The sequence below is a fragment of the Bactrocera tryoni genome, unplaced genomic scaffold, assembly GCF_016617805.1.
Source record: "Bactrocera tryoni isolate S06 unplaced genomic scaffold, CSIRO_BtryS06_freeze2 scaffold_7, whole genome shotgun sequence".
In the NCBI taxonomy this organism is placed as follows: Eukaryota; Metazoa; Arthropoda; class Insecta; order Diptera; family Tephritidae; genus Bactrocera; species Bactrocera tryoni.
This window is the reverse complement of record NW_024396366.1, coordinates 6,511,785-6,538,186: the sequence shown is the minus strand read 5'-3', so window position 1 is coordinate 6,538,186 and position 26,402 is coordinate 6,511,785. Positions and strand designations below refer to the sequence as shown.

At 38.0% G+C, this 26,402-nt stretch overlaps 2 protein-coding genes and 1 long non-coding RNA gene across 7 annotated transcripts in view; 2 read left to right on the top strand and 1 right to left on the bottom strand.

The window, feature by feature from the left end:
• Positions 1-8,734, top strand: part of LOC120781597 (galactosylgalactosylxylosylprotein 3-beta-glucuronosyltransferase S) — an 88,336-nt gene extending 79,602 nt beyond the window's left edge. For 2 of the 3 annotated variants that reach the window (XM_040113832.1, XM_040113833.1), the window contains 3 exons: positions 7,534-7,796; positions 7,856-8,207; positions 8,264-8,734. In XM_040113832.1, the coding sequence (XP_039969766.1) occupies positions 7,534-7,796; positions 7,856-8,207; positions 8,264-8,331 (683 nt within the window). In that variant the 3' untranslated portion in view covers positions 8,332-8,734. Of the gene's footprint in view, positions 1-7,520; positions 7,797-7,855; positions 8,208-8,263 lie in introns of all 3 variants that reach the window. The other variant, XM_040113834.1, reaches the window with a different exon arrangement.
• Positions 1-13,615, bottom strand: part of LOC120781598 (putative nuclease HARBI1) — a 56,613-nt gene extending 42,998 nt beyond the window's left edge. Inside the window, exon 1 of the mRNA XM_040113835.1 lies at positions 13,552-13,615. The gene's annotated coding sequence lies outside the window, so the exon portion shown is untranslated. The remainder of the gene's footprint in view (positions 1-13,551) is intronic.
• A 476-nt stretch (positions 13,616-14,091) lies between these two features.
• LOC120781602 overlaps positions 14,092-26,402 on the top strand; it is a 91,202-nt gene continuing 78,891 nt past the window's right edge. Inside the window, exons 1-4 of one of the 3 annotated variants that reach the window (XR_005706104.1) lie at positions 14,092-14,180; positions 14,281-14,554; positions 21,882-22,139; positions 23,780-24,272. This is a non-coding gene — a long non-coding RNA (uncharacterized LOC120781602). Of the gene's footprint in view, positions 14,181-14,223; positions 14,555-21,881; positions 22,140-23,779; positions 24,273-26,402 lie in introns of those variants that run through there. The other 2 variants (XR_005706105.1, XR_005706102.1) reach the window with 2 other exon arrangements.

Below are 26,402 nucleotides of genomic sequence, written 5' to 3'. Positions count from 1 at the left end.
AAGGAGCTGTTGAAGCTTGCCTCAAAGTATGAGGCGCTTCTGATGACGGTTATAAACGAGAATGCCCATCTTCACGGTCAAATTGACGCTCTTTAAGGAAGTTGTGGGCGACACTCCTCCTCGGCGCCGATCAGGCCAATGCCGGCTCAATCACTCCGGTGACGCCAAAGCCTGTGGAGACCTGGTCGGTCGTGGTCAGGAGTAAGGGGCCTGCAACTTCCTCTAAAGAAATTATAAAGAAGATGGTCAAAGGGTGGGTCCCTCACTTGGTGTGAGGGTCCACGAAGTACGACCAATTAAGGGAGGTGGGGCGGTTACTCGCACTCTCTCTGTTTTAGAGAGGGAAAGAGTGGCGAATAATAAGAAATGCGAGTATGGGGGTGGACGTCTCTGTCAACCCGAAGTTGAGTCGTCGGGTTGTGGATCAGGGGGTCCATACGGAGATCCCCACCAGGGATTCATGGAGGAGCTACTCCGGCTGAACCTCCAGGATATCAGCCCGGCTTCCCAGAGGTCTGACGTAAGAATGGTCAGTCGTCCCAGAAATGGATGATGCCGGTTGCGTCAATGCACCCCATTGCCTGTGCATTTAAGGGTAGGCCAGCCGGGCATCTCATGATGTCAGCTGTCTGCCCTATTTATTGTGGCATTGTTGAGCGCGCCCTCGCCAGAAACTGATGGGTGGAATCATCCAGCTTAACAGTCAGGGCTCTTATGCCGTAATGTGCGAGTTGGGGGATTGCATGTTTGAGGGTGGGTGTGGTATTACTCAACTTCAGGAGTTCTACGCCACCAACGGTGTGGTGCGGGGTCTTCCTGGCGGTTTTAAGGTCCTCACGGACCTTAGAGTTAACGCCGCAAGTTACGATTGCGTAGTTGTGGATTCTTCACAACTGGGTGTATGTGTAGCAATCGAAGGGGAGTTCGGTAGGATGATTGTCGCTAGTTTATATTGTAAATATTGCGAGCCCCTAGATCCCTACCTGGGCTACATGGATAAGCTACTACTACTTGCGAGTAGTAGCCCATTTATCCTAGGGCTGGATGTAAATTCCTTGTCCTCGATGTGGTTTAGTATCATTGAGTGATCATAATTTGATTCAAAATAGACTCTCGGTTAGGGAAGCGGTATCCAGTATACCGCTTAGAGAGTTTGAAGAGTTGGGGGTGGACGAGCAAATTGCTCGTCTATATGGGGTAGTTTGGGGGTTAAATGATAGGGTACTTAGGAAGTGTGAAAGTTATAAGGCTAGTAAGATTAATTGGTGGACGCGTGAGTTAACCTTGAAGAGGAGGGCTGCCAGGCGATTGAGGCGAAAGTTTCAACGCGCCCGACGGTCCAATTCTGATAGGCTGTCCCAGCTTAGGTATGAATTTAGTTAGCGGATAGGGAGTATAAGGAAATGATAGTGAAAATGAAAGAGGAAGATTGGAGGAGTTTTGTTAGGAGAATAGGACCGACCCTGGGGTCAGGTCTATGGGATCTGCCGGGGTCGTAGGAGGGAGGATGTCACCTCTCTTCGCGTCGGTGACACTCTGTTATCGTCGTGGAGAGAGTGTGCGGGGGTTCTGTTAGGTGCGTTCTTTCCCAGGTCGGAGGTGCAGGTCAAGCACAAGAGGTGCCTCTCCCTCCATTAGATACGCCTTTTGCCTAGTTAGGTCTAAACAGACCTAAGGACATTAGGGATCTGGGTGGTATGGGGATTAGCTGGACTGATGGACGATTAAGATGTTAGTGGTAGGATCTCCACTAGTCGGAATACAGAACAGTTAGTGTCGTTTGCGCGTGAATTGTTTAAGCGGCGAAGGCGGTTAACTGGGAAATAGGGTTAGTTTTTGTATGAAAGGTGCGTGTATGTGATGAGTGTATGGGGTCCAACCCCTGGCCACCAGTCCAGAGCCGCACGGAAGCTCAGCTGGTAGTAGCTTCGGCTACGAGGACCGGACCGACCTTGGAGTTTACTCCAACCTGCTCATGCGGACTGGCCCCTCGGGGAGTATCGTGGTGGTTGTGGTTAAAACCCAAATGCGGGAAGAACTGACTTTGTCAGTTGATTGTGGAGTTGCATTGCAACTGGGTGCTGGACCCAAATCTCTACTCGACTTGCACTCGAGAGCACTCGTCAACAACTCGGTATAGAGGAACTGTGGGACGTCATTTCAAGCTGCAACCGAGACCATTAGTTTTCTGACGACTGACTGACGAAATATTCTCCATGCTCTAAATCTTAGAAAATACTTATGGAAAGGGAAACGACACACGCCACCTCTTCGTTGATTTCAAAGGTGATTTTGACAGCACGAAAAAGAGCTGCCTTTATGCCGCGATGTTTGAATTTGGTATCCCCGCAAAACTAATACGGCTGTGTAAGCTGACGTTGAGCAACACCATAAGCTCCGAAGAAGAAGACAAGGCGACTCTCTTTCGTGTGACTTCTTCAACCTACTTCTGGAGAAAATAATTCGAGCTACAGAACCAAACCGAGCAGGTACAATCTTCTATAATAGTGTACAGCTGCTGGCGTATGCTTATGATATTGATATTATTGGCCTCAACACCCGCGCCGATAATGCAAAATTTTCATGCAGTTTTTCCAAAAAGGATAAGGCAGCGAAACAAATGGGTCTGGTTGTGAACGAAAGAGGACTAAAAAAACAGAACAAATGGTTTTTTCGGCAAAATGAATTTATTTTATTCAAAATAGTCTCCTTCTGCTTCAATACAGTTTTTTTGCACAGCCCAATAGCATGTTGAACGAGTGTTTGAGCTCGTTGGCCGGTACGGCCGCCAGTATGCCGGTGCAAGCCTTTTGAATGGCCTCGCTTTCATTCATGGGCAAATGCATTCTTCCGAAAAGGAAGAAATCGCACGGTGCCATATCAGGTGAATACGGTGAGTGGTTAATGGTTAAAATGTGATTTTTGGTCAAATAATCTTTCTTGGAATGTTGGATTCTGAGCAATTTTTGTCGTCAGTCAATTTGTGCGGAAAAACCCCGTGCGCACACCTTTCGTAAGCCCAAATGTTCGGTCAAAATGCGATAAATCAATGTTTTGGAGATGTTCAATTCAATTTCCATGAATTTCAATGATGATTTCGGCTGATTTTTGATGAATTCACGCACAGTTTTGATGGAATTTCCGGTGATCACAGATTTTGGCCACTTTGGAAACGTTGAAACCACTCGTGCATTCTGCTACGGGATAGGCAATCATCGCCATTAACTTGTTTCATCAATTGATACGTTTCGCTAAAAGTTTTACCACTTTTATTTATTTTAAAACTCTTTGTTCGAAGCTCATTTTCGCACCGATAACACAAACATACTGACACTTAAAACGCAATAACTTCCTTTTCAATAGATGAATTGTTATGAAATTCTCATTGGACAATCGATAAAGGTAGCAGATTCTAACGCACCAGTCGACATATAGAAGTCCTGTTTACCATGGAACGCTCTTTGAATACAACAAACAAGAAATTTAGTGTAAAGGTACTTTTAAAAATTTGGTTCCTTTTACGCAATTTGGGTTTTTAGTATATATGATATTACACGGCCAACGGCGTCCTTGGCTTGCATGCAGTGCGAAGCTTAATCCGTTGCACATAATCAGCCTTATTATAAACTTCGTATGAACGCCATTCCCGATGGAAAAATTCATATATTAGTATTTTTCTTATCGACAACTTCACATGGGAAACATTTGCCACATTCAAATATCTTTTCTAATCGAAATTTTAATTTATTCATACGAAATAAAAAATATAATCTAGTCACGAAATAGTTAGCGGGGAACAACCATAAAAAAATGTAAGCTTACTTTATTAACAATTTACTTTTAAAACTTTTGTGGTTACAAAGGGTTATAAAACAACTACGTTGTCTTTTAGGTCAATACTAAGATGAAAATCTTGATAAATCAGATTCAGACTGAAAAAAGGTAACTAACTAAATTAATACTAAGGATGGAGTCATGTGTAGAAGTTCACGCAAGTGAGAAAAGTTCTCTGGTCGCCGTTCACTTAGGAGTGGCCAGAAACGATTCTTTTACAGCTCACGACTTCCGGTCTTTGACTAAGTATCCTCTGGGTAGCAAAAAACATCCGTTTGAAGGTGAGCTAAAATGAGAAAACGAACCGTCCCTTCCCAGGGTTTCGGACCCGCCACGTAAAAAAGCCCCCAATGAAAAGTAAAAAAGAGCCTCGGAAGAGAAACCTCCCTTTTGATGACGACCACAGCAAACGAAGTAAGAATTATGATTTAAGGCATGCCTTGGATTGTCCGGTATTGTCCGGTGGCTGATATCACCACCGTCCAAGAAATGCGATGGATGCGACAAGGACTGAGACGAGTAGATCCTTGTGTCATTTACTACAGTGGGCATTAGGGTGTACCATTTTGAGGCAACCTTTTTTTTTCAACTGAAAAACAGGCTCAAAACTTTCGAAATATGTAAAAAAAAAAGTCACTCAAAAGATGAGCTCTTAATATTAATATTAAGAGGTGCCTCTTCCAAATTTTCTGTTTTCCATATAAATTACATGGAAAAAAAATCATTTTTTTGTAGTGGTTATTGTACGGAGGTTATTATATGTACACACGATGGCTGCCAGTAGGGATGGTAAACTCGATTCCGATTCTACTCGAAAATCGATTTTTCGAATGTCAAGAATTGATTCTTAATCGACTTCGACTACTGAAGATCGATTCCGAATCAGTTGAAAAAAAAGGTAGCCTCAAAATGGCACACTCTAGTGGTCATATAAAGGAGCGCAAGTTTGGTGTGGAATTCGTGATGGGAGAGAGACTCCGTCGCCGAGTACTGTCATTCACCACGGTGGATGAACGGCTATCCACAATCCGCATCAAAGCGAAGTTCTTCTGCTGAGATGCGCCCCCGCCCCGACGGAAGAGAAAGACGTCTCCTAACATCGACTCGGGCCACTACATTGTTGCAGCCAAGACTCGCACCCGCCTCCGTGCAGCATGAAATGCACGTCAACAAATACAAGGAAGGTTTGACATCGAGAAGCTGCATTCACAACAGCCAGCCGAGCGATTTTCGACTTGACTTGAACACTTGGTATGAGGAAACTGTGGGACGGCATTTTAAGCTGCAACCGAAACCATTGGTTTTCGGAAAATGCAAAAGAACAGCTGGTACGATGAGGTGTGCTGTGTCGCAGCGGAGAGAAAGCAGACTGCTGGGATGGGATAGATACTGAGAGTTGAAGAGGGAAGCGAGACGCATTTGCAGACAAAAAAATTGAGAGACCGAAATGCGTGAGTACGAAAGTTTTGACAGCTAGCCGAGAGGGGTAATGCTCGAAAATTCTACGAAAAGGTGCGGCAACTAACATAAGGTTTCAAGACTGAAGCATACTCTTGTAGAACCTCCAGAGGTGATCAAGTGACTGATGCATAGGGCATACTTAAATTATGGAGGGAACACTTCACGCCAGAAGGCACACCCGATTCCCCAATCAATGACGATGGAGCAGACGTTCAATTGCCCGCCCATAAAGAAGTTCGAATAGCAATTAACCGTCTGAAGAACAACAAAGCGACAGGGGCCAACGGTTTGCCGGACGAGCTATTCAATCCCGGCGACGAAGAATTGAAAAGAAGCATGAGTCATCTTCTATGTAAAATATGGTCGGACGAATGAATGAACAACGATTGGAATTTAAGTGTGCTCTGCCCAATCCATAAAAAGAGAGACATCACAATGTGCGCTACGCGGTAGTTGCCATGGGACATCAACATCGCGTATAAGATTCTATCGAGCGTATTATGTGCAATATTAAAGCCCACCGTCAACAAACTGATTGGACATTATCAGTGTGGCTTTAGACCTGGCAAATCAACAATCGACCAGATATTCACCATGCGCCAAATTTTGAAAAAGACCCGTGAAAGGAGAATCGACACACACCACCTCTTCATCGATTTCAAAGCACGAAAAGGAGCTGCTTTATGCCGCGATGTCTGAATTTGGTATCCCCGCAAAACTAATACAGCCGTGTAAACTGACGTTGAGCAACACCAAAAGCTCTGTTAAGATCGAGAAGAACCTCACCGAGCCGTTCGATACCAAACGAGGTTTCAGACAAGGCGACTCTTTTTCGTGTGATTTCTTCGACCTACTTCTGGAGAAAATAATTCGAGCTGCAGAACTAAACCGAGAAGGTACAATCTTCTATAATAGTGTACAGCTGCTGGCGTATGCTGATGATATTGATATCATTGGCCTCAACACCCGCGCCGTTAATGCAGAATTTTCATGTAGTTTTTCCAAAATGGGTAAGGCAGCGAAGCAAATGGGTCTGGTGGTGAACGAATGCAAGACGAAATATCTCGTGTCATCACACAAACAGGCGTCGCGCTCGCGATGAGGCACCCACGTCACTGTTGACAGTCACAACTTCGACGTCGTAGATAATTCTTCTATCTTGGAACCAGCATTAATACCAACTTAGGACTGAGTAGGCAATTGAGAAGTAAAGTTTTCTCTCGACGAATAAAGACCAAATTCTATAAGTCACACATTTTATGGTGCAGAAGCATGGACGGTGATAACATCTGATGAGTCAACGTTGCGAGTTTTCGAGAGAAAAGTTCTGCGAAATATTTATGGTCCTTTGCGCGTGGGCCATGGCGAATATCGTATTCGATGGAACGTTTCTATGCCAGTAAAGAAGAAGAAGAACTAAATTGTAGAGCTAATACTTCACTGTTGTAATCGGTCAAGCAGTTATAGATTTATTGCACTTTTAATAGTTTATAACAAAACCGTTATATGTATGTGGAATGGACGAGGCTATAATCCAAATGCACCCATTTTCACAGGGTGGATAAAGATGCTAAAAAGATTTGCGTTGTGCGAATTTGACCATTATAGCTAGGATGGTTTAGAAGATATGTACATTAAATCTATTACGGGGTGGAACCACGCCTACTTCGTAAGAATTTCCAAACTTGTTATACATATATCTTAATTTCCGGCTTAGTTATGGCAATTTATAAGATTTCGATTAATGGCGTTTTGTGGACGTGACAATGGTCCGATCACGTTCGTACGTTTTTAGGTGAGCAAACTCTGTAGCAATATCTTGCAAGGATATAAAAAGATATTTTTAAGCCAAAAAATTCGCAATTGGCTTTATAAATTTAGATCGCCGAAGTTCACAATAGTATAATCGAGATTCGAAACTGAGTTTTCATCCACACGAAATTCGATAAACGAATTTTTCGTTCGCTTGAAAATAAAGATACATGAGATTGATTTATTTACACGAAGTTTCCAATTAGGCTGAATGTATTCTACTATGACTAAAACTAAATACATTTTTCTTTGAAAATTAATAATGATATTTCGTCGAATGAGTAACATAACTTGCACTATTATATATATGAGCTAATCATTGGCATATGTCTGTTGTATATAATAATTTTTAAAAGTGTATACTATTTACATCTAATACTATATTTAACAAACTGTAGTAAATGATTAAATAGTCTTTTATATTAGGTTTACCTTTTACGCACTTGGCAAGTCCAATGCCAGAATTTTACCGCAAGAAAAAGCCAATGCCTCGTGGTGTAGCCAACCGCCGGGCAGCAATACAATGGTTACGACAGCGAAATATCACAAACGGAATTCTCTACTTTGGTGATGATGACAATACGTATGACTTAAAGTTATTCTCTGAAATAAGAAATACACAACGGGTTTCTATGTTTCCTGTGGGACTAATTGAAGAGTACTCCGTAAGTGGACCAGTTGTACGAAAGGTGAGCATTGAATAGATTTGTTCTTATTATTTTTAATTATTAATAATTATATTCGATAGGGAAAAGTGGTTGGATTTCTAGATTCATGGGTAGCAGAAAGGCGCTGGCCAGTGGATATGGCCGGATTTGCAACGAATTTGGCATATATGGCTGAGTATCCAAATGCTAGCATGCCTTATAAACCGGGCTATGAAGAGGACCTTTTTCTACGTAGTATCCGGTTAAATTTAAATATAATTGAACCTAAAGCAAATAACTGTACAGAAATATTGGTTTGGCATACACAAACGAAGAATCGTGAGCGAACCACTCTACGTATTAGCAACAAATATCTCGACGATCGGTCAAATCTTGGTACGCTCATAAAATCATTGGATGTAATGGGGATTGCGAACTCTTCGGATAACGAAGGCATGTATACAAAGACTTTTTTAATAATGTTGTAATTAAAAATCTTTTTCTTGCAGGACGAAGGGCTGTTATTAGTAAAAATGGAAAAGCTAAACCATTAAGCTATTTTTTAAGTACAAATTAAAAAATGTGTATTATATATATTGTACTATTTGCAATCTGTTGTGGTAGAAAAAAAAGAAAAGTCTCTGGGCAACAAGCTTGCTATAGTTTTTTGTGATTTGTTACATGGGGCATTATTTCGATGTTATCTATCATCCAACGTTCCAATAACCCTCATAAAAACTGTGAGCCATTAATATACAATGTTTCTATTTCGTTTTTGAAATGCCCAACATAGCATCACTCAAAATGTTATATAGAATCAGTTACCCGAATTGTGTAAAATGTAACCAAAAAACTATAATATGTTAGAAACGGCGTTTGCAGATAAAGATGAACAACATTTTTAGCCTACCTTGTGATTTTTCATTTATAAGGGATAATCAGATTAAATTTTCAATAAATTTTTAAAAATATTTAATATATTGCCATAATGTATTTTGTGTGTGTAATATATTATGATAGTATCAATTCAGAAAACAAATTTTAATTTCACTGTACAGTTTAAACAACATTATATGGATATCAATACTTAAGGGAACTCTTTGTATCAGTTGTTTTAATTTTGCCAGACCACTAAACCTATAAGAAAAAAGGAGGAGATGACATAAAAAATTTTGTGCAGTATATAGTAAGTAGAAAAGTCAAATATCTCATCTGTTTAGACGCTACTAGATTTAACACTTGGAGTTGTGGAAGATAATATTTTAACCGCCGAGGTAGTCTCTAACGTTATACTATTTTGAGCTTTTTCTCTCGATTCTACCGTCAGCTGGACTATGTTCGTAAATGCATCATGACGCGCATCATGACGATTGCATAACAAACAGAACGTTCAGAAATGCCAATATTGCAGCACTGCAATAATCAAGCGTTCAAAAAGACAACACTTCTATCAGCTGTCACTCATAATTTCTATCAAAAATTGTTTACTGCATTTAACTACGATATCTGACGAAAAGTAAGAGAAGTTTTATTTTAATTTTTGTATTGAAATTTAGTTAAATTATGTTAATAATAATTGTAAAAATTATTATTTTTAAATTTTTAGTGAAAATCTCAGTAATGCGGAGACACAGTTATTGCTGAGAGTATGGTTGAATATGGAGGACGAGTTTAAATCGGGTAGAAGGAAAAAAAAAAATGTATTGTGGAAGAAAGTTGTGACCGAAGTTAAAAATGTAAATGAAAACAATAAAAATTAAAATGAAGTTCATCAGAAAAAGTAATAAAAAAATTATTCAAATAAAGGAAGGTGAGGTAAAGTAAATTTTTTATGATGAAAACAGAGTGGTAAAATAGTTTCTTCTATCGATTCCATTGATATCATCTGAATCAACACGGCGAATGGGGGCATCTTGAATTCCTTCGATTTCATTGTTGGTTTCCATATCGGCATGTGTTATTGTATCGTTAATATGTTCAGAATAACCTACCTTATTTATGATAAAATTGTGTAAGCACAAGCGAGTATTACATTAGATGTGGCTTTAAAGCTCGAAGCTTCAATATAATTTATAATTTTAAACTGTTTCTTAAAAATTCCCGAAAGTTTGTTCTATAATTACTTTGTCTTTTAAAAGACAAGCATTTGTACCTACAAATTTTTCTTTTTGACTTCAATACCCTTCTTTTTCTTAAATTTAAGAAAATTATCATTTCTTTGCTCACAAATTTCGTCTAGTTTTAGATTCAGCAAAATTTCCATTTTAGTATTATACGCGTTCAAAAATGCAAACAAATGTATCTGCAAATTGTCAAAAATTGTATAAGAAGTATCAAACGTCAAACTTGCAGTGTTGCTTATGCTGCAAGTCATGATGCATTTACGAACATAGCCCTGGTCTCTGACGGTGGTATCACAAAGGTAATACTGCCAACATCTGTTTTTTTGGGTTCATTACTACGACTAATGACTATTATTAACTATTATTATAACAAGAGTTGTGAGAACTAAATATCTATACAGAATTTAGCCCACACAACCCATAAAGGCACACCCTAATGTTTACAACACAACGGGAAAACCACGCCACTTCTAGAAATACAAGAAGATTGAAGAACCAGACATGCAGATGATATAACAACAAGAACGCATACGCAGCGGTAAAAACACGCCACGCAAACAATGCAGCGGGATAACCACGAAGACGGAGAAATTAGACAAGCAGATAGAACAACAACAAGCATGCATACGCAGCGGTAAAACCACGCCACTGCCAGCAACATACGCCGTCCCAGCAACACACGCCATCCCAACGCAACATGTTGCGAATGTTTTAGCACGCAGCACAGGCTTGCTGGGGAGTTAGGTGATGGATGATCAGAGAGTCAGCACGGGACTGTGACAGCGTACGCACGCTTGGCATCAGACTACGCAGTGAGTTTATCCTCTGGCTAGTCTTGATACCCTGACTTGTGAACGCGTCTGTTAAGGGTGAGCTTGGTAGTGAGTTTATCCTCTGACCAACTCAACCTTTAACATCGCGGCCGCTAACACAGTCTTCCGTGATCCGGGATCTCAGAGGAGCGTAAACGTGTATACCAGTACAGCGTTATTGAAGCCTACACGAGCGTCGGCAGAAGTAGCCGAACGTAGTCGTAGTAGCACGCGAGTGTCAACGTGTACATCAGGACAGCGTCATTGAAGCCTACACGAGCGCTGGCAGAAGTAGCCGAGCGTAGTCGTCGTAGCACGCGAGCGTCAACGTATACGCCAGGACATCGTCATCGATGCGCCCACAGGATCGCCGGCAGAAGTAGTCGAGCGCAGTCGTCGTTGCGGAGGAGCGTCAACGTGTACGCCAGGACACCGTCATTGAAGCCTACACGAGCGTCGGCAGAAATAGCTGAAGCGTGGTCGTCGTAGCACGAGAGCGTCAACGCACGTCGCAGGACATCGTCATTGCAGTCGTCTAGCACCCAGGAACGCAACAGAGCGGGAAACGGTATTGCCCTAACGGGCCACACAGAACCCGGATAGCGTCGTCCCCGGGCGACGACAGTACAACGCAGAAGACTATTCTGTAACAAAGTAGATTAATATATGTATATTACATATTAATATAAGTTGAAAGTAAAATAAAGTACGATTCGCAGAAGAGCCCCAATATTTACAAATTTATTGTAACGAACCCTGGACACGGCGAGTATACCTCAGCAATTTATACTTGTAAGAAGCAGGGGCAGAAAAAAGCTTCGTTACAGAGTCTTACTAATAGAGTGAGTTTATCTCATTCATAGCTATCCTTGCAGGCGCGTTTTAAGTTTAGAAGACTCGTTTTAGTACGTTCGGAGGTTCTTTCGCTTTCTTAAAGTACCCTAGAGACGATCGAATAATTTCATCAGCGCTTTAAGTGTATTTTAGCCGTCACCTTTTGTGGGATTAAAAGACGGGAAGACCCTATGAATCTTTACATTTTATATTATTTAAATCTTTCAGATTTGTTTTATTTTCTATAATATAAACTATTTTTTAAGGCTAATTAAAAGGTAATAAACCTTTAACTATTTAAAATCACTAATTCAATTAATTAAGTTACTTTAGTCAAATATCGATTATTTTACATATGGCTCAAGTAGCTCACGGCTTCTAGTCTTAGACGGTGAAGTATCTTCTGGGTAGCCAGAAAACATCCGTTTGAAGGCGAGTGAGAAAACGGACCGTCCCTTCCCAGGGTTGTACGCTGGGTTTGGGGCTCGACACGTAAAAAATTAAAAGTAAAAAACAGCATCGGAAGAGAAACCTCCCTTTTGATCTCGACCACAGCAAACGAAATAAGAATTATGATTTCAGGGCATGACCTGGAATGTCCGGTATTTTAATTGGGAAGTTGCCGCTGCTCAGTGGTTGATGTCCTCGTTAGAGTAAAAGCTAACATCACCGCCGCCCAAGAAATGCGATGGAGAGAAAAGGAATGAGGCGATTAAGTCCGTGTTCCATTTACTACAGTGGCCATATAAAGGAGCGCAAGTTCGGTGTGGAATTCGTGGTGGGAGAGAGACTCCGTCGCCGAGTACTGTCATTCACCCCGGTGGACGAACGTCTAGGCACAATCGGCATCAAAGCGAAGTTCTTCAACATATCGCTGATTTGCTTCCACGCCCCGACGGAAGAGGAAGATGATGTGACCAAAGATGCCTTCAATGAGGGCTTGGATGTCAAAATCGTGCTTGGCGACTTTAACGCCAGGGTAGGCAAGGAAGGTATCTTTGGCACAACAGTCGGTAAATTCAGTCTTACCTTTCTTTTGCTAGAATTTTTTTTAAACATTTTCACATCCATTTTCCAACATTTCGTCAGCAATTACCATATATACATACGTTAAGATTTCCATATTTGGAAACCACATGTTTTACGCGAAATAATTATTGCTGTATTGCAGCAAAGTATCAGTTGATCATATACAACATAGTATCAAGTTAGCAACAGGATTGTAGTACTGCGGTAATCATTAAGCAGCTCGAACATAGCTGTCTGTTATAGTTTTAAGATCTAGGGTTTCTAAGATTATTTCAGATTATAACTTTATTTCTTTTGCTTTTTACTTTTTTCTATCAGCATACTTACCGTGCGATTCTGTAACTTGAGACAGTCTCAAGTCTCTAAATTTGAGATTTTAAGTTAGAGACAATTTTTGAGACTTGAGATGATATTGCTATTCTGTAAGTGACAGTCACAAAATCTAGTACATTTCATTATTCAGAGATGTTTTTACACTTGAATGAAAATAAATATGTCGATAACAAATATTAAATTTTCTATAACATAGTCAAAAACATAATTATCAATGAAAATAAAAATATATGTTGACTTTGTTTCATAATATTTACGAAATTTATGTAAAATTGATTTATTTTTAACCTTTTCGTGTTTGAGTTGCTTACAAAATATAAAGAAAACGACAATCGATTAATATCTATGATGATCTCTATTCGGTATATTCAAAATGGCAGACAAGAGTTCTTTTTAGTTTTGTGACCTGCTAACTACCAGGTCTCAATATTTTGAGACTAACGCTAGAGACTGTTTAGTGAATAGTAACTAGTCTCAAATTGAGACTTTGCCTCAAAATTTCTCAAATAGAGACTAGAGACTGGTTACAGAATCCCGCTATTAATCATGTCTTAATTTCGATTAAGTCGTCGTGGTCAGGTGTACCCGTAATAATTTTATGAGCTGACTTTTTGTTTTGACGGTGTGTTTCGGAGTATATAAAATTTTTGTACTTAATACACTTACGATTTTTATTATGGTATGAACTAATTGATTTGTTTCAAGTTGTTTTTGATATCCTGACCCTCATCGATTGAAGAACACGTCATCGGATTTCTCTCCTTTGACTGAGTGAATTTTTGCATTGTATTGTCGTGCCGCGTTAAAAATTTCGTTTTCCGGTGAGTGGTTATGTTCCTGTGCTGGGACTTTAGCGAGTTCGACTTGACCGTTGGTTGTCGAATGAAATATTGGTGTAACTGTATGTATTTGTAGTTTTTCGTGTACTTGTTTCGCACATATGCTCGTGAATGTTGATTTGTTATGTAATGACATACTTGGCGTTTGGGTAAGTCTGTGATAATATTTCGTCAATGTGTTTGTATATATAGTTTTTACTTGGAATTTCCCGTATGTATAAGTACTTTGAGTACTTATCAGTTGTGCTGATGTATGTGTTTCCGTTCATGTGAAATAAGTCTAAATGTATTGGTGCGGCTCCAATTGGTTGTTTGTTTGGTCTGTGTTCGTATTTGTTTGTTAAGCAGATTTCACAATTTTCTGTTGCTTTTTTACACATTTGGCGTATTGGTTTTTTTACGTGCTCTTCTCTTCTAAGTCTTTTGTCATTTTTTGAGATTGTTTGAACGATCGAGGTATTTGGAAACGGTGAAATTATGTAATTTTCTATGTGGAATAGAGTTTGTTAATTTTTTTATAGCGCTTGTTACCATTGGGTTTTATTATTCTTTTCAGTGTATCAATTATTTCTTCTTTATTCGAATAAAAAAGTGTGTGTTGTGAAAACGAAAAAATATTTTGCGAAGAGATTTCCACTAGATTGGTTGAACTTTAAGCTTAATGTTGTGAGCAACTTGAAGTGTTAATCTGTTGGCGAGACAATGCATCAGCAACGTTGTCGCTTATGCCGTGATGCCCTGGCTTATATACTAATTTAGCGCCGTATTTTGCTATGAAATTTTACCATCGTTTTAGTTTAGTGTTCGCATTTTTATAGAAAATCGAAAAGGTGAGTGACGATTATGTATAATCGTTAAATCTGATATACCATATGGGTAATTTCTTAATTTATGAAGTGACCAAACGAAAGCGAGTATTTTATTTTCATTGGTGCTGTATAGTTTGACGAAAAGTTCTAAATATGTATAAACGAAACAGGTTTCTTCTTCTAAGAGGGTACAGCTATTTGTTATTTGCGTCCGTCGTTAGTTCAAAAGGTTTGCTGAAATTTGGTTGAAACAATTCAACTTGTGTTTGTAGTGTGGGACCCTTGCTATTTGATTTGGAGTTACACCACCATTGTCTCCGCGACATGTTGTTAGATGTTTCGTTATTGCAGTGAAATTCTGTACAAATTTTCTGTAATAACTCGCTGGGTCAAGAAATGACCGTAATTCTTTTAAATTTTTTAGAGTCGGATAATTCTTTATAGTTTGAGTTTTATTTGGATCTACAGTTATTGTCAGCGATTTCTCGTTTGAAATCTTCATAATGCCATTGTGTGTTGCGTTTACTATTGTACGAATCTCTTCAGCTCTCTAAATCGAACGGCATCCTAAGGAACTCATACTTTGCCCCGTTCACACTGAATGTAGTTTTTTTCTCTCTGATTTTTTTTTATCAAGATTTGGTGACCTAAGTCTATCGTTGTGAAAACCTTTGCTTTACCCAGATTTTGTATTGTCATAGCTACATCTGGGATAGGATATCATCAGTGATAGTCTGAGCGTTAAGCTTCTGAAAATCTATTACAATTACAGTATAGAGAATTATAAAGACTTCTACTAGGTTGAATAATTTGGTTATCCAACAATTTATATACTTCTTTGTTTATAAATTAATTGTCTGCTATTGGATACGGATACTGCTTCAACCAAATAGGATCTTCTGATTCTGTCCTAATTGTAGCTTGTATTGTAGTAGTAATTGGAATAATTTCGTTAGTTTCGTCATTTATCCTCATGATATTTTCAATTTCAGTTTTATACGTGTCGTTATTGATTGCGAAATTCACTTTTTGGTTGCTTACTACTTGCTTTTTATATTTATATGAGAGTTGATTCTCGAAAATGTTAATTTCTGCTTTCAAGACCCTAAGACCGTGTTCACCCAGAAGCATATCGAACTCCTTTAAAGCTTCGGTTTCAAAGAATTCTAAATTATGATTGATGAGTTAAGCGTTATTACTTTAACCGGTTTTGTGGGTGGACACTTCCTGTCTCATAGATATCATCAGTATGTGGGGCAAGTGGTTGTAGGTCTTCGTCTCTCGTCTGGTTTACTCGTTGTACCTTGTTGATGTTGTTATTCCTTGAAAAAATAATTCTTCCGCGTTTTGCTGCTTGTTGATCTTCTCTGAACGGGTTATAGAATCGTTGAGATTGCTTAAAGTTGTTCCTTGGGAGGGGTCGATAGTTCTATTGTATTCGTCGTACGTGTTGTCGAGAGTCATCTACTTCCATTGGTTTCTAGCGTGGTTGGTGGTTATATTGTACCTGCACATTTGGGTTGTATTTTATTCTATCATCACATTTCTGTTGTGTAAGATTTTGTCGCTGGTTATATGGTGTAATTAATGCGTCAAACTGCATGTGACGACTGTATAATGTGCCGCTTGTATATCTGCTGTTGAGTCCTGTGATGAAAATACGGACTGCTTCTTGCTTTGCATATTGTAACATGGATGCAGGTCCTTGTTCTCCTGACATCTCTATCTTTGAGAGCGCGAGATTCAGTGTTTTGCTGATTTCACCGTGAAATTCCGATAGTTTTCGTTTTACTTGTGTAATATTCTTAATTTCTTCCAGAAATACAGACAATGGTCATTGATCAGCATATGTGTAATCAAGCCTGTTGATTATCGAATAGAAATTCAGCTTGATGTTGTGGTTGGTTAGAATATTTGCTGACTACCCAATAATTTTTGAGTGTATAATTGTAAAGGCTGTATAATAGTTCGGGAGGATAGAAAATTCTTTGATATTTTCCATAAATGTCCATGCCCTTTTTCTCCAAGAACTGTACTGGTTCTTATCACAACTGAAGCTCGGTATGGCTTCAAATGTTTTTAAAGTTATAAAGTTTCCGTTGGTTATGTTTGGTGTGAGTTCTACATGATGATCTGTCGAAGTGACTTCCTGGGAGGATTGTTGTGCTTCTAGAGTATTTACCTTTAATTGTGTGTTATTTAAAGCCTGTGTGACTATTTCTACCTGTACTCGTAGAGTTGCGATGTCCTGAGCCATTGTATCGTTTTGTGGCATTTTAGCTCATAGAATTGAAAATTTGTTGGAGTTTATCTCGTGAGTCCAGCGTGAAGGATTTTCTTTGAAACCAGGAATTTCTTATTTCACTTTGTTTAAATGAGTTAAGCCTCCCCCACTTTACCCGCGATAAAATAGTGCACCCTAACAAAAACACTGTATACTCCAAATGATCACCAATACACCGCATCTGGGAACAAATTGGAAACGACCATAGTCGATAACATCACATTTGTACACAACACAACTCACCGCACTTGTACATCAACCCACTCACTCTCTTCAACGAGCTCTCAATTGCACAAAAATACGTACATATAAGTCCAATTATTAGGGTGTAACTACATACCTACATAAGGACATAAAAATATAAAAAAATAAAAGTTCGGATTTAAGAAAAACATAAAAATAATAAATAAATAAATTAAATTAAAATATATTTCAAACTAAAATATAAACAAATAAACTCTTATTTACTTAAAAGAGTATAGAGTTTATTATACTTTACCGCTTCAAATACATAAATCAGTTTAAACTGAGGGAAACTTAGTTCGTTTTGACAAAGATTTTAATATACAATCAAAATGATAAAAGTTAATATCAATCAAAATACACCTGAAGTAGCTACGCGCTCAAAACATGTTGCTAAATTTATTTCACAAAGTGACAGTTTAACAAAATGCTGCACTAGATTTGCATCTACACTGATTCAAGAAAACTCTGGATCGTTATTAGAAATAAAAATACAAAATCTTAAGAATTTCTGGATTCGCCTCCCACCAGCTCATGACGCCATAGTAAAATTGACGATTCAGACCTACCACAAAATTTTAAACAATCGGCTTACGCAATATAAGAAAACTCCTTAGACCAGTACGAAGAAAAAAAAGCTATGATCTCCGATCAATTAAAACTAATAAAAGCAATTGCACCTACTTCTCATCCGAGTGTAGAGCTGCCACAAATAGATAATCAAAAGGCAAGTTCAGGCATCCACCTCGATGTGCCCGTATCTGACACAGAAACCTTTTACGGAGGTTATGAATAATGGCCGTCCTTGCGGAACATGTTCACGGCAGTGTACATAAACCATCCTAATTATCACAAACGCAAAAATTGTATCACTTCAGATACAAAACCAAAGGTCAAGCAGGCGTAATAGTCAAACAGTTCGCATTAAATGACGAAAATTTCAATTTTGCTTGGGAAGCTCTTAAAGCACGTTACGAAAACGAGAGAATATTAGTCGACAAGTATGTAACGATACTAATGAATTACCAAAAATTCAGAAAGAAACCAGTGAAGAATTCATAAAGCTTCAATCCACGGTTTCAAATTGTTTGTCGGTTTTATCGACACAGAATATTCCCACAGATAATTGGGACCCCATTCTGGTAAATATATGCACATCCGCATTACCAGAAAAATCGTTACTTTTGTGGGAGCAATCGCTCTCATCACAAAGAAAGTGCCCAACGTGGCAACAGATGAAAGATTTCTTAACTACCCAATATGAAATTGCGGAAAGGGTAGATAAAAAAATGGTCAGAACTAAAAACGTTCAACAAGAACTAAATCGAAGCTTCAATAGATAGGTACGAAAACGAAAGAGTACTGGTCGATAAACAAGTAACGATACTATTAAACTTGCCTAAAATTAAAAAAGAAATAAGTGAAGAATTTATAAGGCTACACAAATACTCATAGACACATAATATTCTCACAGACAACTGGGACCCAATTCTGGTAAACATTTGCACCGCCGCATAAAAAACTAAAAATTAATGAAAGAAACAATTTCGTGAGATCAAAAAAATGATGTATAAATTGCTTGTCACATGCCCATACATATAAAAATTGCGAGGAAATTCAATTGCATATATTGTCATAAAAGACATCACTCAATGCCAAAGCAAATCCCGAAAATTGACAAGAAGCAAGCTACTCAAGGGCATCAAAAATGCAAACGCTATACAGCGAATATCAAAATAGGGTACTACTACCTACAGTAGTCGTCTCCATCGAACACCGAGGAGAACTGTTCAAACTCAAAGCCTTAATACACCAAGGATCACAGCGAACATTGATAGCGTCTAAGGCACAAAATAAGCTAAAATTGTCATCCAAACATTACCCTAATTTCCCCCAAGCGGATAAGCGAATTAAAACAGAAGCTATAGTCCTACCACAATTAACAAATATGCTTCCAAGCTATCACATAGATAACAGACATTGGCACAAGGTCTCACACTTATAACTAGCAGATCCTGACTGCAACAAACCTTCTCAAATAGATATAATATTAGGCAGCGACCTTATACCGTAAATCTTACTTAAAGGTGTTGAAAAAATATCAACCACCTTTCTAGCGCAAAACACTATATTCGGTTAGATTCTAAGGGGACTAGTTCAGAACCAGCTACCACCATACCAACCCAAATTGAGGATAATGCAGACAAATACCCTAATTCCCAATTAAGGAAAATCCAAAAGTTAAGGAAACTTCCCCCAGAACAAACAAAACTCTAAAAGGTCGGTATTGTGAAGACTGCCACAACTACACGATCAAATAATGGCCGGTACGTCGTACGACTACCACTAGAGCCACAATCGTCCAACACTCCACATACTATTGGCGGAAAAAAACAAAAACAATGTCGGAATTAAGTCTTAAAATCCCAATTTAAGAAAAAGCAGAAATATATGTTACTTTTCGATCCCCAGGATGGCCTTCGCCAATTATGATTCCTGATGATTTTAGAGAGAAACTGAAACTGAACTAGTATTTCACAGATACACTACCGCAATGAGTAAACTATTCCCCACATACCAAGCCAAGTCATGCGTCGTCTGCATATCTATATTACGCAACATCTTATCACGTATCGATACCGATTCCGAAATTGTTGTAGCTTTGTTGGGAAAACCACCACATGCATGCATGTACTACCAGAGTATTCTCCGGTCTTGAAACCTTCTGTTAATCGACGCATCTTTCGTAGAGTTTTCGAGAACTAACCCTGTCGGCCAGCTTGTCAAGCTGTTCGTACTCTCGCATTTCGGCCTCTCTCTTTTTTGTCTACAAATGCGTCTTGCTTCCCTCTTCAACTCTCGATAGTTATCACATCCCCCACATGTTGTGGTCGATTGTAACGTTGCGAGGTAGGCAGTCTACTTTCTCTGTACTGCGACACGGTACTCCTCATCGTACCAGCTGTTCTTTGGTACTTTCCGAAAACCTATGGTTTCGGTTGCAGCTGTACTTAAAGAGCTTGAAATGCCGTCCCACAGTTCCGTTATACCGAGTTGTTGACGAGTGCTCTCAGAGAGCAGGAGTGCAAGCCGAATAGAAAATCGTTCTGCTATCTGTTGTGATTGCAGCTTCTCGACGTCGAACCTTCCTTGTGTTTGTTGACGTGCGTTTTTTGCTGCACAGAGGCGGGTGCGAATCTTGGCTGCAACAAGATAGTGGTCCGAGTCGATGCTAGGACCTCGGAGCGTACGCACGTCTAGAATACTGGAGACGTGTCTTCCGTCTATCACAACATGATCGATCTGGTTGGTAGCTTTTCGATCCAGAGACAGCCAGGTGGCTTGATGAATTTTCTTGTGCTGTAATCTAGTACTACAGATAACCATATTTCGTGCCCCGGCGAAGTCGATCAGCCTCAACCCATTTGGGGATGTTTCGTCGTGGAGACTTAATTTACCGACGGTGGTGCCAAAGATACCTTCTTTGCCAACAATGGCGTTAAAGTCGCCAATCACGATTTTGACATCGATGCTGGTGCAACTCTCATAAGTGATTCACTGAGATTACAGACGCTAAATATACGCACCGCCTGTTGTTTCTAGGAAGGGGATTCTCGCCACCCCGCTTGTCGATATTAATTTCAATTAACATTAAAATTTAAAACACTTATAACATTAAAATTTATATTTTCGTTAATTTATTTGTTGAAATACAAACAAAATTTATTTGTATTCACATAAATTTTGTATACATTTATTCACACTTTTTATCGGTTTAGACCGCCTGCTATTTCAAGGTTTGCTTTTTACGCAACTTTATAAGACTTTCAGATATTAATTTTATGTTTTTCTTCAAAGCCGCACAATTTTAATTTTATCATCTTGCAGTTTGAGGATATTTGGCTGCAGTCAAGAGTTGGATCGACTTGAGCCACCAAATAATATGAGTGAAAATAAATATTTTTTTATCACTATGCCGAAACGCGTGCACTTTATTGACATTCTTAAAAAACTGTCCCTAATATAACTTCTTACAGCTATTTTTACTAGTCAAATGCGGCTGCTGTTATCTGGTTGCAAGTTGCAACTTACTGCAATCTTGTTGCCAACTTGATGCTCTGTTACTGATGCCCAGCTGGTACTTTGCTTGAATACTGCAATAATTATTTTGTTGACGAAATGTTGGAAAATGGATGTGACAATTTAAGAAAAGAAGAGAAAGAAGATGTAGATGAAATCGTTTCTTGTCTAAAGACTGCTGCAAAAAAGAAAGAGAAGAGTAAAAGAATTTTCAAAAGTATTGAATTATCTAAAGACTGCTGCAAAAAAGAAAGAGAAGAGTAAAAGAATTTTCAAAAGTATTGAATTATACCCAAATTTCATCTTTTATTACATTACATAACACACAATTCACTTACAATTCTTCCTCGATCTTATCGCGCATTGAAAATTTTTTTGATACTTTTTTTACGCTAGTGATGCGCAACAATTTGACGACAGAACGTGTTTCTTTGGAAGTGTTGCTCGAATTTTTCGTAGAACGTGATGCTTTCTCATCTAAGGCACCATTGTCGCAGTAATTTCACGACGAACACACCCTAACTCTCGCTGTTGTTAACTCGGCTATAACCGCGTAATAGCCCTGACAGACTAGCAAAATTAATGCGCATTAAGCAAGGCGAAAGCGCATTGAAATTTTATGGTGACAGACGGCAGACTTGTGCATTTAGACAGCTGATGTTGAAATTTGTTTACTTGTTAGAAATAGTGAAATAAAAATTAATAAGAAGAAAATATTAATGGCAATTTTGTTATTTTTAGAAGATCAAAATGAATTTAATGAAAAAATCCGTTTATACTAAATGAGTTAAAAGAGAATTGAGTGAAAGTAAACACAATACTTGATTGTAACGCAATCTTAAAAGCTGGGATCAGCTACACATACAAAATGTTTGGAAATTTTAGATGTACCCACTGCTGATGTTGAACTACCCAATGTCGACACTCATGGCGAGTTCATCAATGTCATTACTGGCGTACACACCGGTTCAGATGACATTGGTTCTGGTGATCCTATAGGTAAGGAACAGAAGTAATGTTGAATTCGATATGTTTTAAAGAAGAAATAATTTTAATAATAAACGTGTAAAACTAAGCTTACCACAGTATATGATTCGTAGATTTTAACAATATTGGCTGCCGTCAATCCGATAATTTGATGAACCGCATTAAAATGTTTCCATCCCGATGGACTGCTCCCCGAGGGTCCAACTTTTTTCTTTTCCTCTCTGCAATTTCACAAAAGTTAATAATGTCAAAGAGATTATGTTCATGCATAGTATACCTATATTTTTGTGTGAGATTCCTTATTTTTACATGAACTTCTTTTGGAGTAAATTTGTGTGCCATTTGCACAGATATATTGGCATAGATGTGCAAATTTCGCTTAGCACGTCAAAACTTTCCGACTCGTTCACGCCAAAAATGAATTTAAACATTTTCGTCACTGTTTGTCCACATTGTTCGTTGTTTATTTCCTTCCACCTAAAAATATTAGTTTTTGTAAGTCTACTGGCACATAATATAATTAGCAATATAAAAAATGCTTACCTCTAACGCTTTCCTTAAATCCTTTGTTAACGTTTTTATATTTTTCTTTCTATCAATCATCATTCACAATAGCAAAAATCTGCCATTTTTAACCAATATTGCCTACTAAAATTTGGTAAATTCAGCTAATTGCACGAAATTTTTGTGCATTACTAATTTGCATTAACATGGGTCAAATGCGCAAGTTAATGCATATTAAGCCCGCTAATGCAAACTAGCGCTGTCAGAGCTATAAGATTTGTCTACGCCAGTAAAGAAGAAGAGGTTAAATATCTAAGTATTGCTGACAATTGCATATCTCGCATTTCTGTGTCTTGTTTTTCTATTGATAGTTTCACCATATGTAAAAGTTCACTGGAGGTTCCTAAATCCATTTGCCAAAAGTTATGTATTCTCTTTCGTTGATAATATCAATTCACCTAAAGGATCTTTAGGTTGAAATTTCAGACTTGTATTTCGTTGTTAAATTTCACACATAAAATACACAAAACTAAAAAGTTTTTTAATTTTTATTGTTATTTAGTTGAATTGAGAAAAACCCTGCAACCGCTACTTTATTCAATGTCTCCGCAAACTTATTCGTGTGTTGGGGATATTTCTCTCAATATTGTTTCTACTCTTCATGATAATCACAATTTTTTCAAAACAGTAAGTTTGTTTCATAAGTGCTAACTATTACTTGTTAATAAAGTTTCTGCTGCAAAACCCTTTTCTAACCCAAAAAATTATCTGAAACTGGCAGAAGAGAGTGTAAAAAGCTGAGAGAGTTGTATATTTCTGCTAGTGAAATTTCTGCCAGCAGAAAATAACTACTTCCATATGAATAAGCAGTTGTAAAAGCAAACGATATTTGACGCATTTGTTTCGGTTTTGCTTATTTCCATTGTTTTGAATTGTGAAAAAAAAAAAATCGATTGATGATTTCACAGTGTTGATACAAAGTGGTTGTGAAAACATATCAACATTTTGTTATTTTCTTGCTACATTCTGCTGGTTTTCGGTTCATTTATTTTTCCGTTGTTTCGTTTTTTGAGGGAATAACAGTCAATCTTCTAGGAACTACTAACAGTTAAGATACAAAGTTAATTCGTCTGATGTAACTTTTCCAGGACGCGATGTTTATGGACCGTCAAGGGACACATCGGCATCTACAGACAAGGTGCTACTAAGTATTGTATTCTTCTGGTTTTCGATTTATTTACTTTTCCGTTGTTTCGTTTTTTGAGGGAATAACAGTCAATCTTCTAGGAACTACTAGCAGTTAAGATATAAAGTTAATTCGTCTGATGTAACTTTTCCAGGACGCGATGATTATGGAGCGTCACGGGAAACATCGACATTCACAGACAAGGTGCTACTAAGTATTGGAGTTTCATAGTACACTCATTACATATAACTGCTATCCTCATAATAATTGATGAAGTGTCATAAGACACTTCTGCATTCACTACACATTTTATACACAAGACGTCTTTTAATTTTGCTGGGAATTCGTTCTGGATCATTGAGCGCGTTTAATTGTTCTGCCAACTTCTACCATAGCGCCGGATGAGTCGGGTAGTTTACACTAAACGGTTGGACTTAGAACAGCATTCTAACTGGGTATGTACCGATAGAAGAGATCCTCCAGATCAAGAAAATATATCAATATATAAAGTTGCCGCTGATTTGTGGTTTTTGAGATATTTGCATTTACACTTACATTCTGCCAAGAAAGTATCTGAAATTTTTTATTTCCCCCTCTCATCTCCCGCTTATATGGAAGACAGGTTAATTTCTTTCTGGGTTGGTATAACTGTCCTTAATTTTGATGCCAAACATTAGCGCAAACTGTCAACCAGTGTATTTACAGCAGCTGATTATGTCAGTCGACCTCAGTAGTGTTTGTCGAATTTTACAAAATTTTTTAACGTATTTGTGCTAAATTTTAGCCAAACACTCAACAAATATCATTGAACAAGTACCAAGTCTACCTGATTTAGCTCCATCTGACTTTTACCTTTCTTCACACTGAAATATCCCCTTCCGGGAACTCAATTGAAGACATCAAAACAAATTCCGGATACTTTCTTGACAGAATGTATATTTTGAACTTTTATATCAGAGATGGGCAAATGAAATGTATGGATGTATTGGTAACCGCGAGCGTAAAGTGGCTACCATAGGACAAAGAACATTTGCAGTCAGTTGATTAACAAACAACAGCGAAGCAACATCGTGCGCCGCTTGATTGTTTTATGATACTATTTATGCGCGTACCTATGTGAGTTTGTTCAAAATGAATGACAGATATTGCTTTATGATTTCCGATGCCTTTGGTAATGTGCAATGTCTATTGTGTAATATGTGTGTAAAGGGGACCCGGGGATATAATTTTAGGAGGCACTATAATACCTTCCATAAATACTTTGAGAAATATGAGGGTATTGAAAGAGATAATATGTTTTTTGAAAAAAAAATACTCTTTTGCAGAAGTATAAGGATTGGGTTTTCCAAGTTGAAAACGATTTATTCAAAGAAAACACTCATTTTCAAACTATTTTATTTTTATTGCTTTCTGAGATCAAAGACGAAGATTATTCAAGTTTTCCACAAGCCTGCTCCCTCATGAACAGTACTGATGGCTTAAGTGTAAAACGTGCGCACACTCAGTTGTTAGAGACTCTATTTTTTAACTTTGAGGACAGATTTGAGGACTTCCGAAAAATTCAACCTTTAATCGATATATTTGTAAACCCGTTTAAATGTGATGTAAACCAATATGAATTAAAAATCCAGTAAGAATTAATAATTCTTAGAAGTTAAATGTCATTCAATGATAAAAAGGATATTACCGATTTCTGGAGGAGCTTAGAAAGCCCATTTTATCCGCAGCTTAAAGAAATTTCCCTCAAGGTTTTATCATTTTTCCCCTCAACATTCTTTTGTGAACACATTTTTTCTGATATGAAATTCATCTGTTCCAAGCACAGAAGCAGGTTAACTACTAGAAATTTATCGAATGCAATTTTAATAAGAAAGTGTCACAAAAGAAAAAAATTAATGTAGGCATTCAAAATAATATAAATAAAAAAAATTAATTTCTTGGGGCGCCCAGAAACAACCCCGTTTTGACGAAAATCTTTATGTAAGTGAATATATTTCAAAGCGAAGGTGTTTTTGGACGCGAGAACTTCACAATTTCAACTTTATCTTAAAATTTCCGCTAACTAGTTTGCTAGTAAAAGTAGTCAACTCCCAATTTACCCCACCAAAGGTATCTGAAATTACAACATTTTATTTATGTTATACATTTCAAATAGGGCAAAAATATACTAGGGCATAAAAAAACATCAACATACCGACTACCTATGTTACCTCGTTGCTGTCTGCAGCGCAACTGGCAGGAAAATCAATTCATTATCCCACAGTGCAAAACTGGTTTTTTCGCTCTCAATAGCGACTGAAATAAGAGCGTAAGAATACGTGTGCTGAGAGTAACTGCTCATGTGAGTCAAAACGCCCATGTATGTTTTATATCCACTAACACTTCACTAATTCGGTTCTTTACATTTGCTTTGTATTAAATACTGCAAAAATAACTTTAATTCCATATTTAACTTTCGTTAATATCCTTTTATTCATACAATAAGGAAATGGTTGAAAGAAAAATTATACCGTCAATACAAAATTCATTATCTTATGATTTCGGAATTTTCATTATCTTGATAAATCACGGTGTTGAAAAGCTGT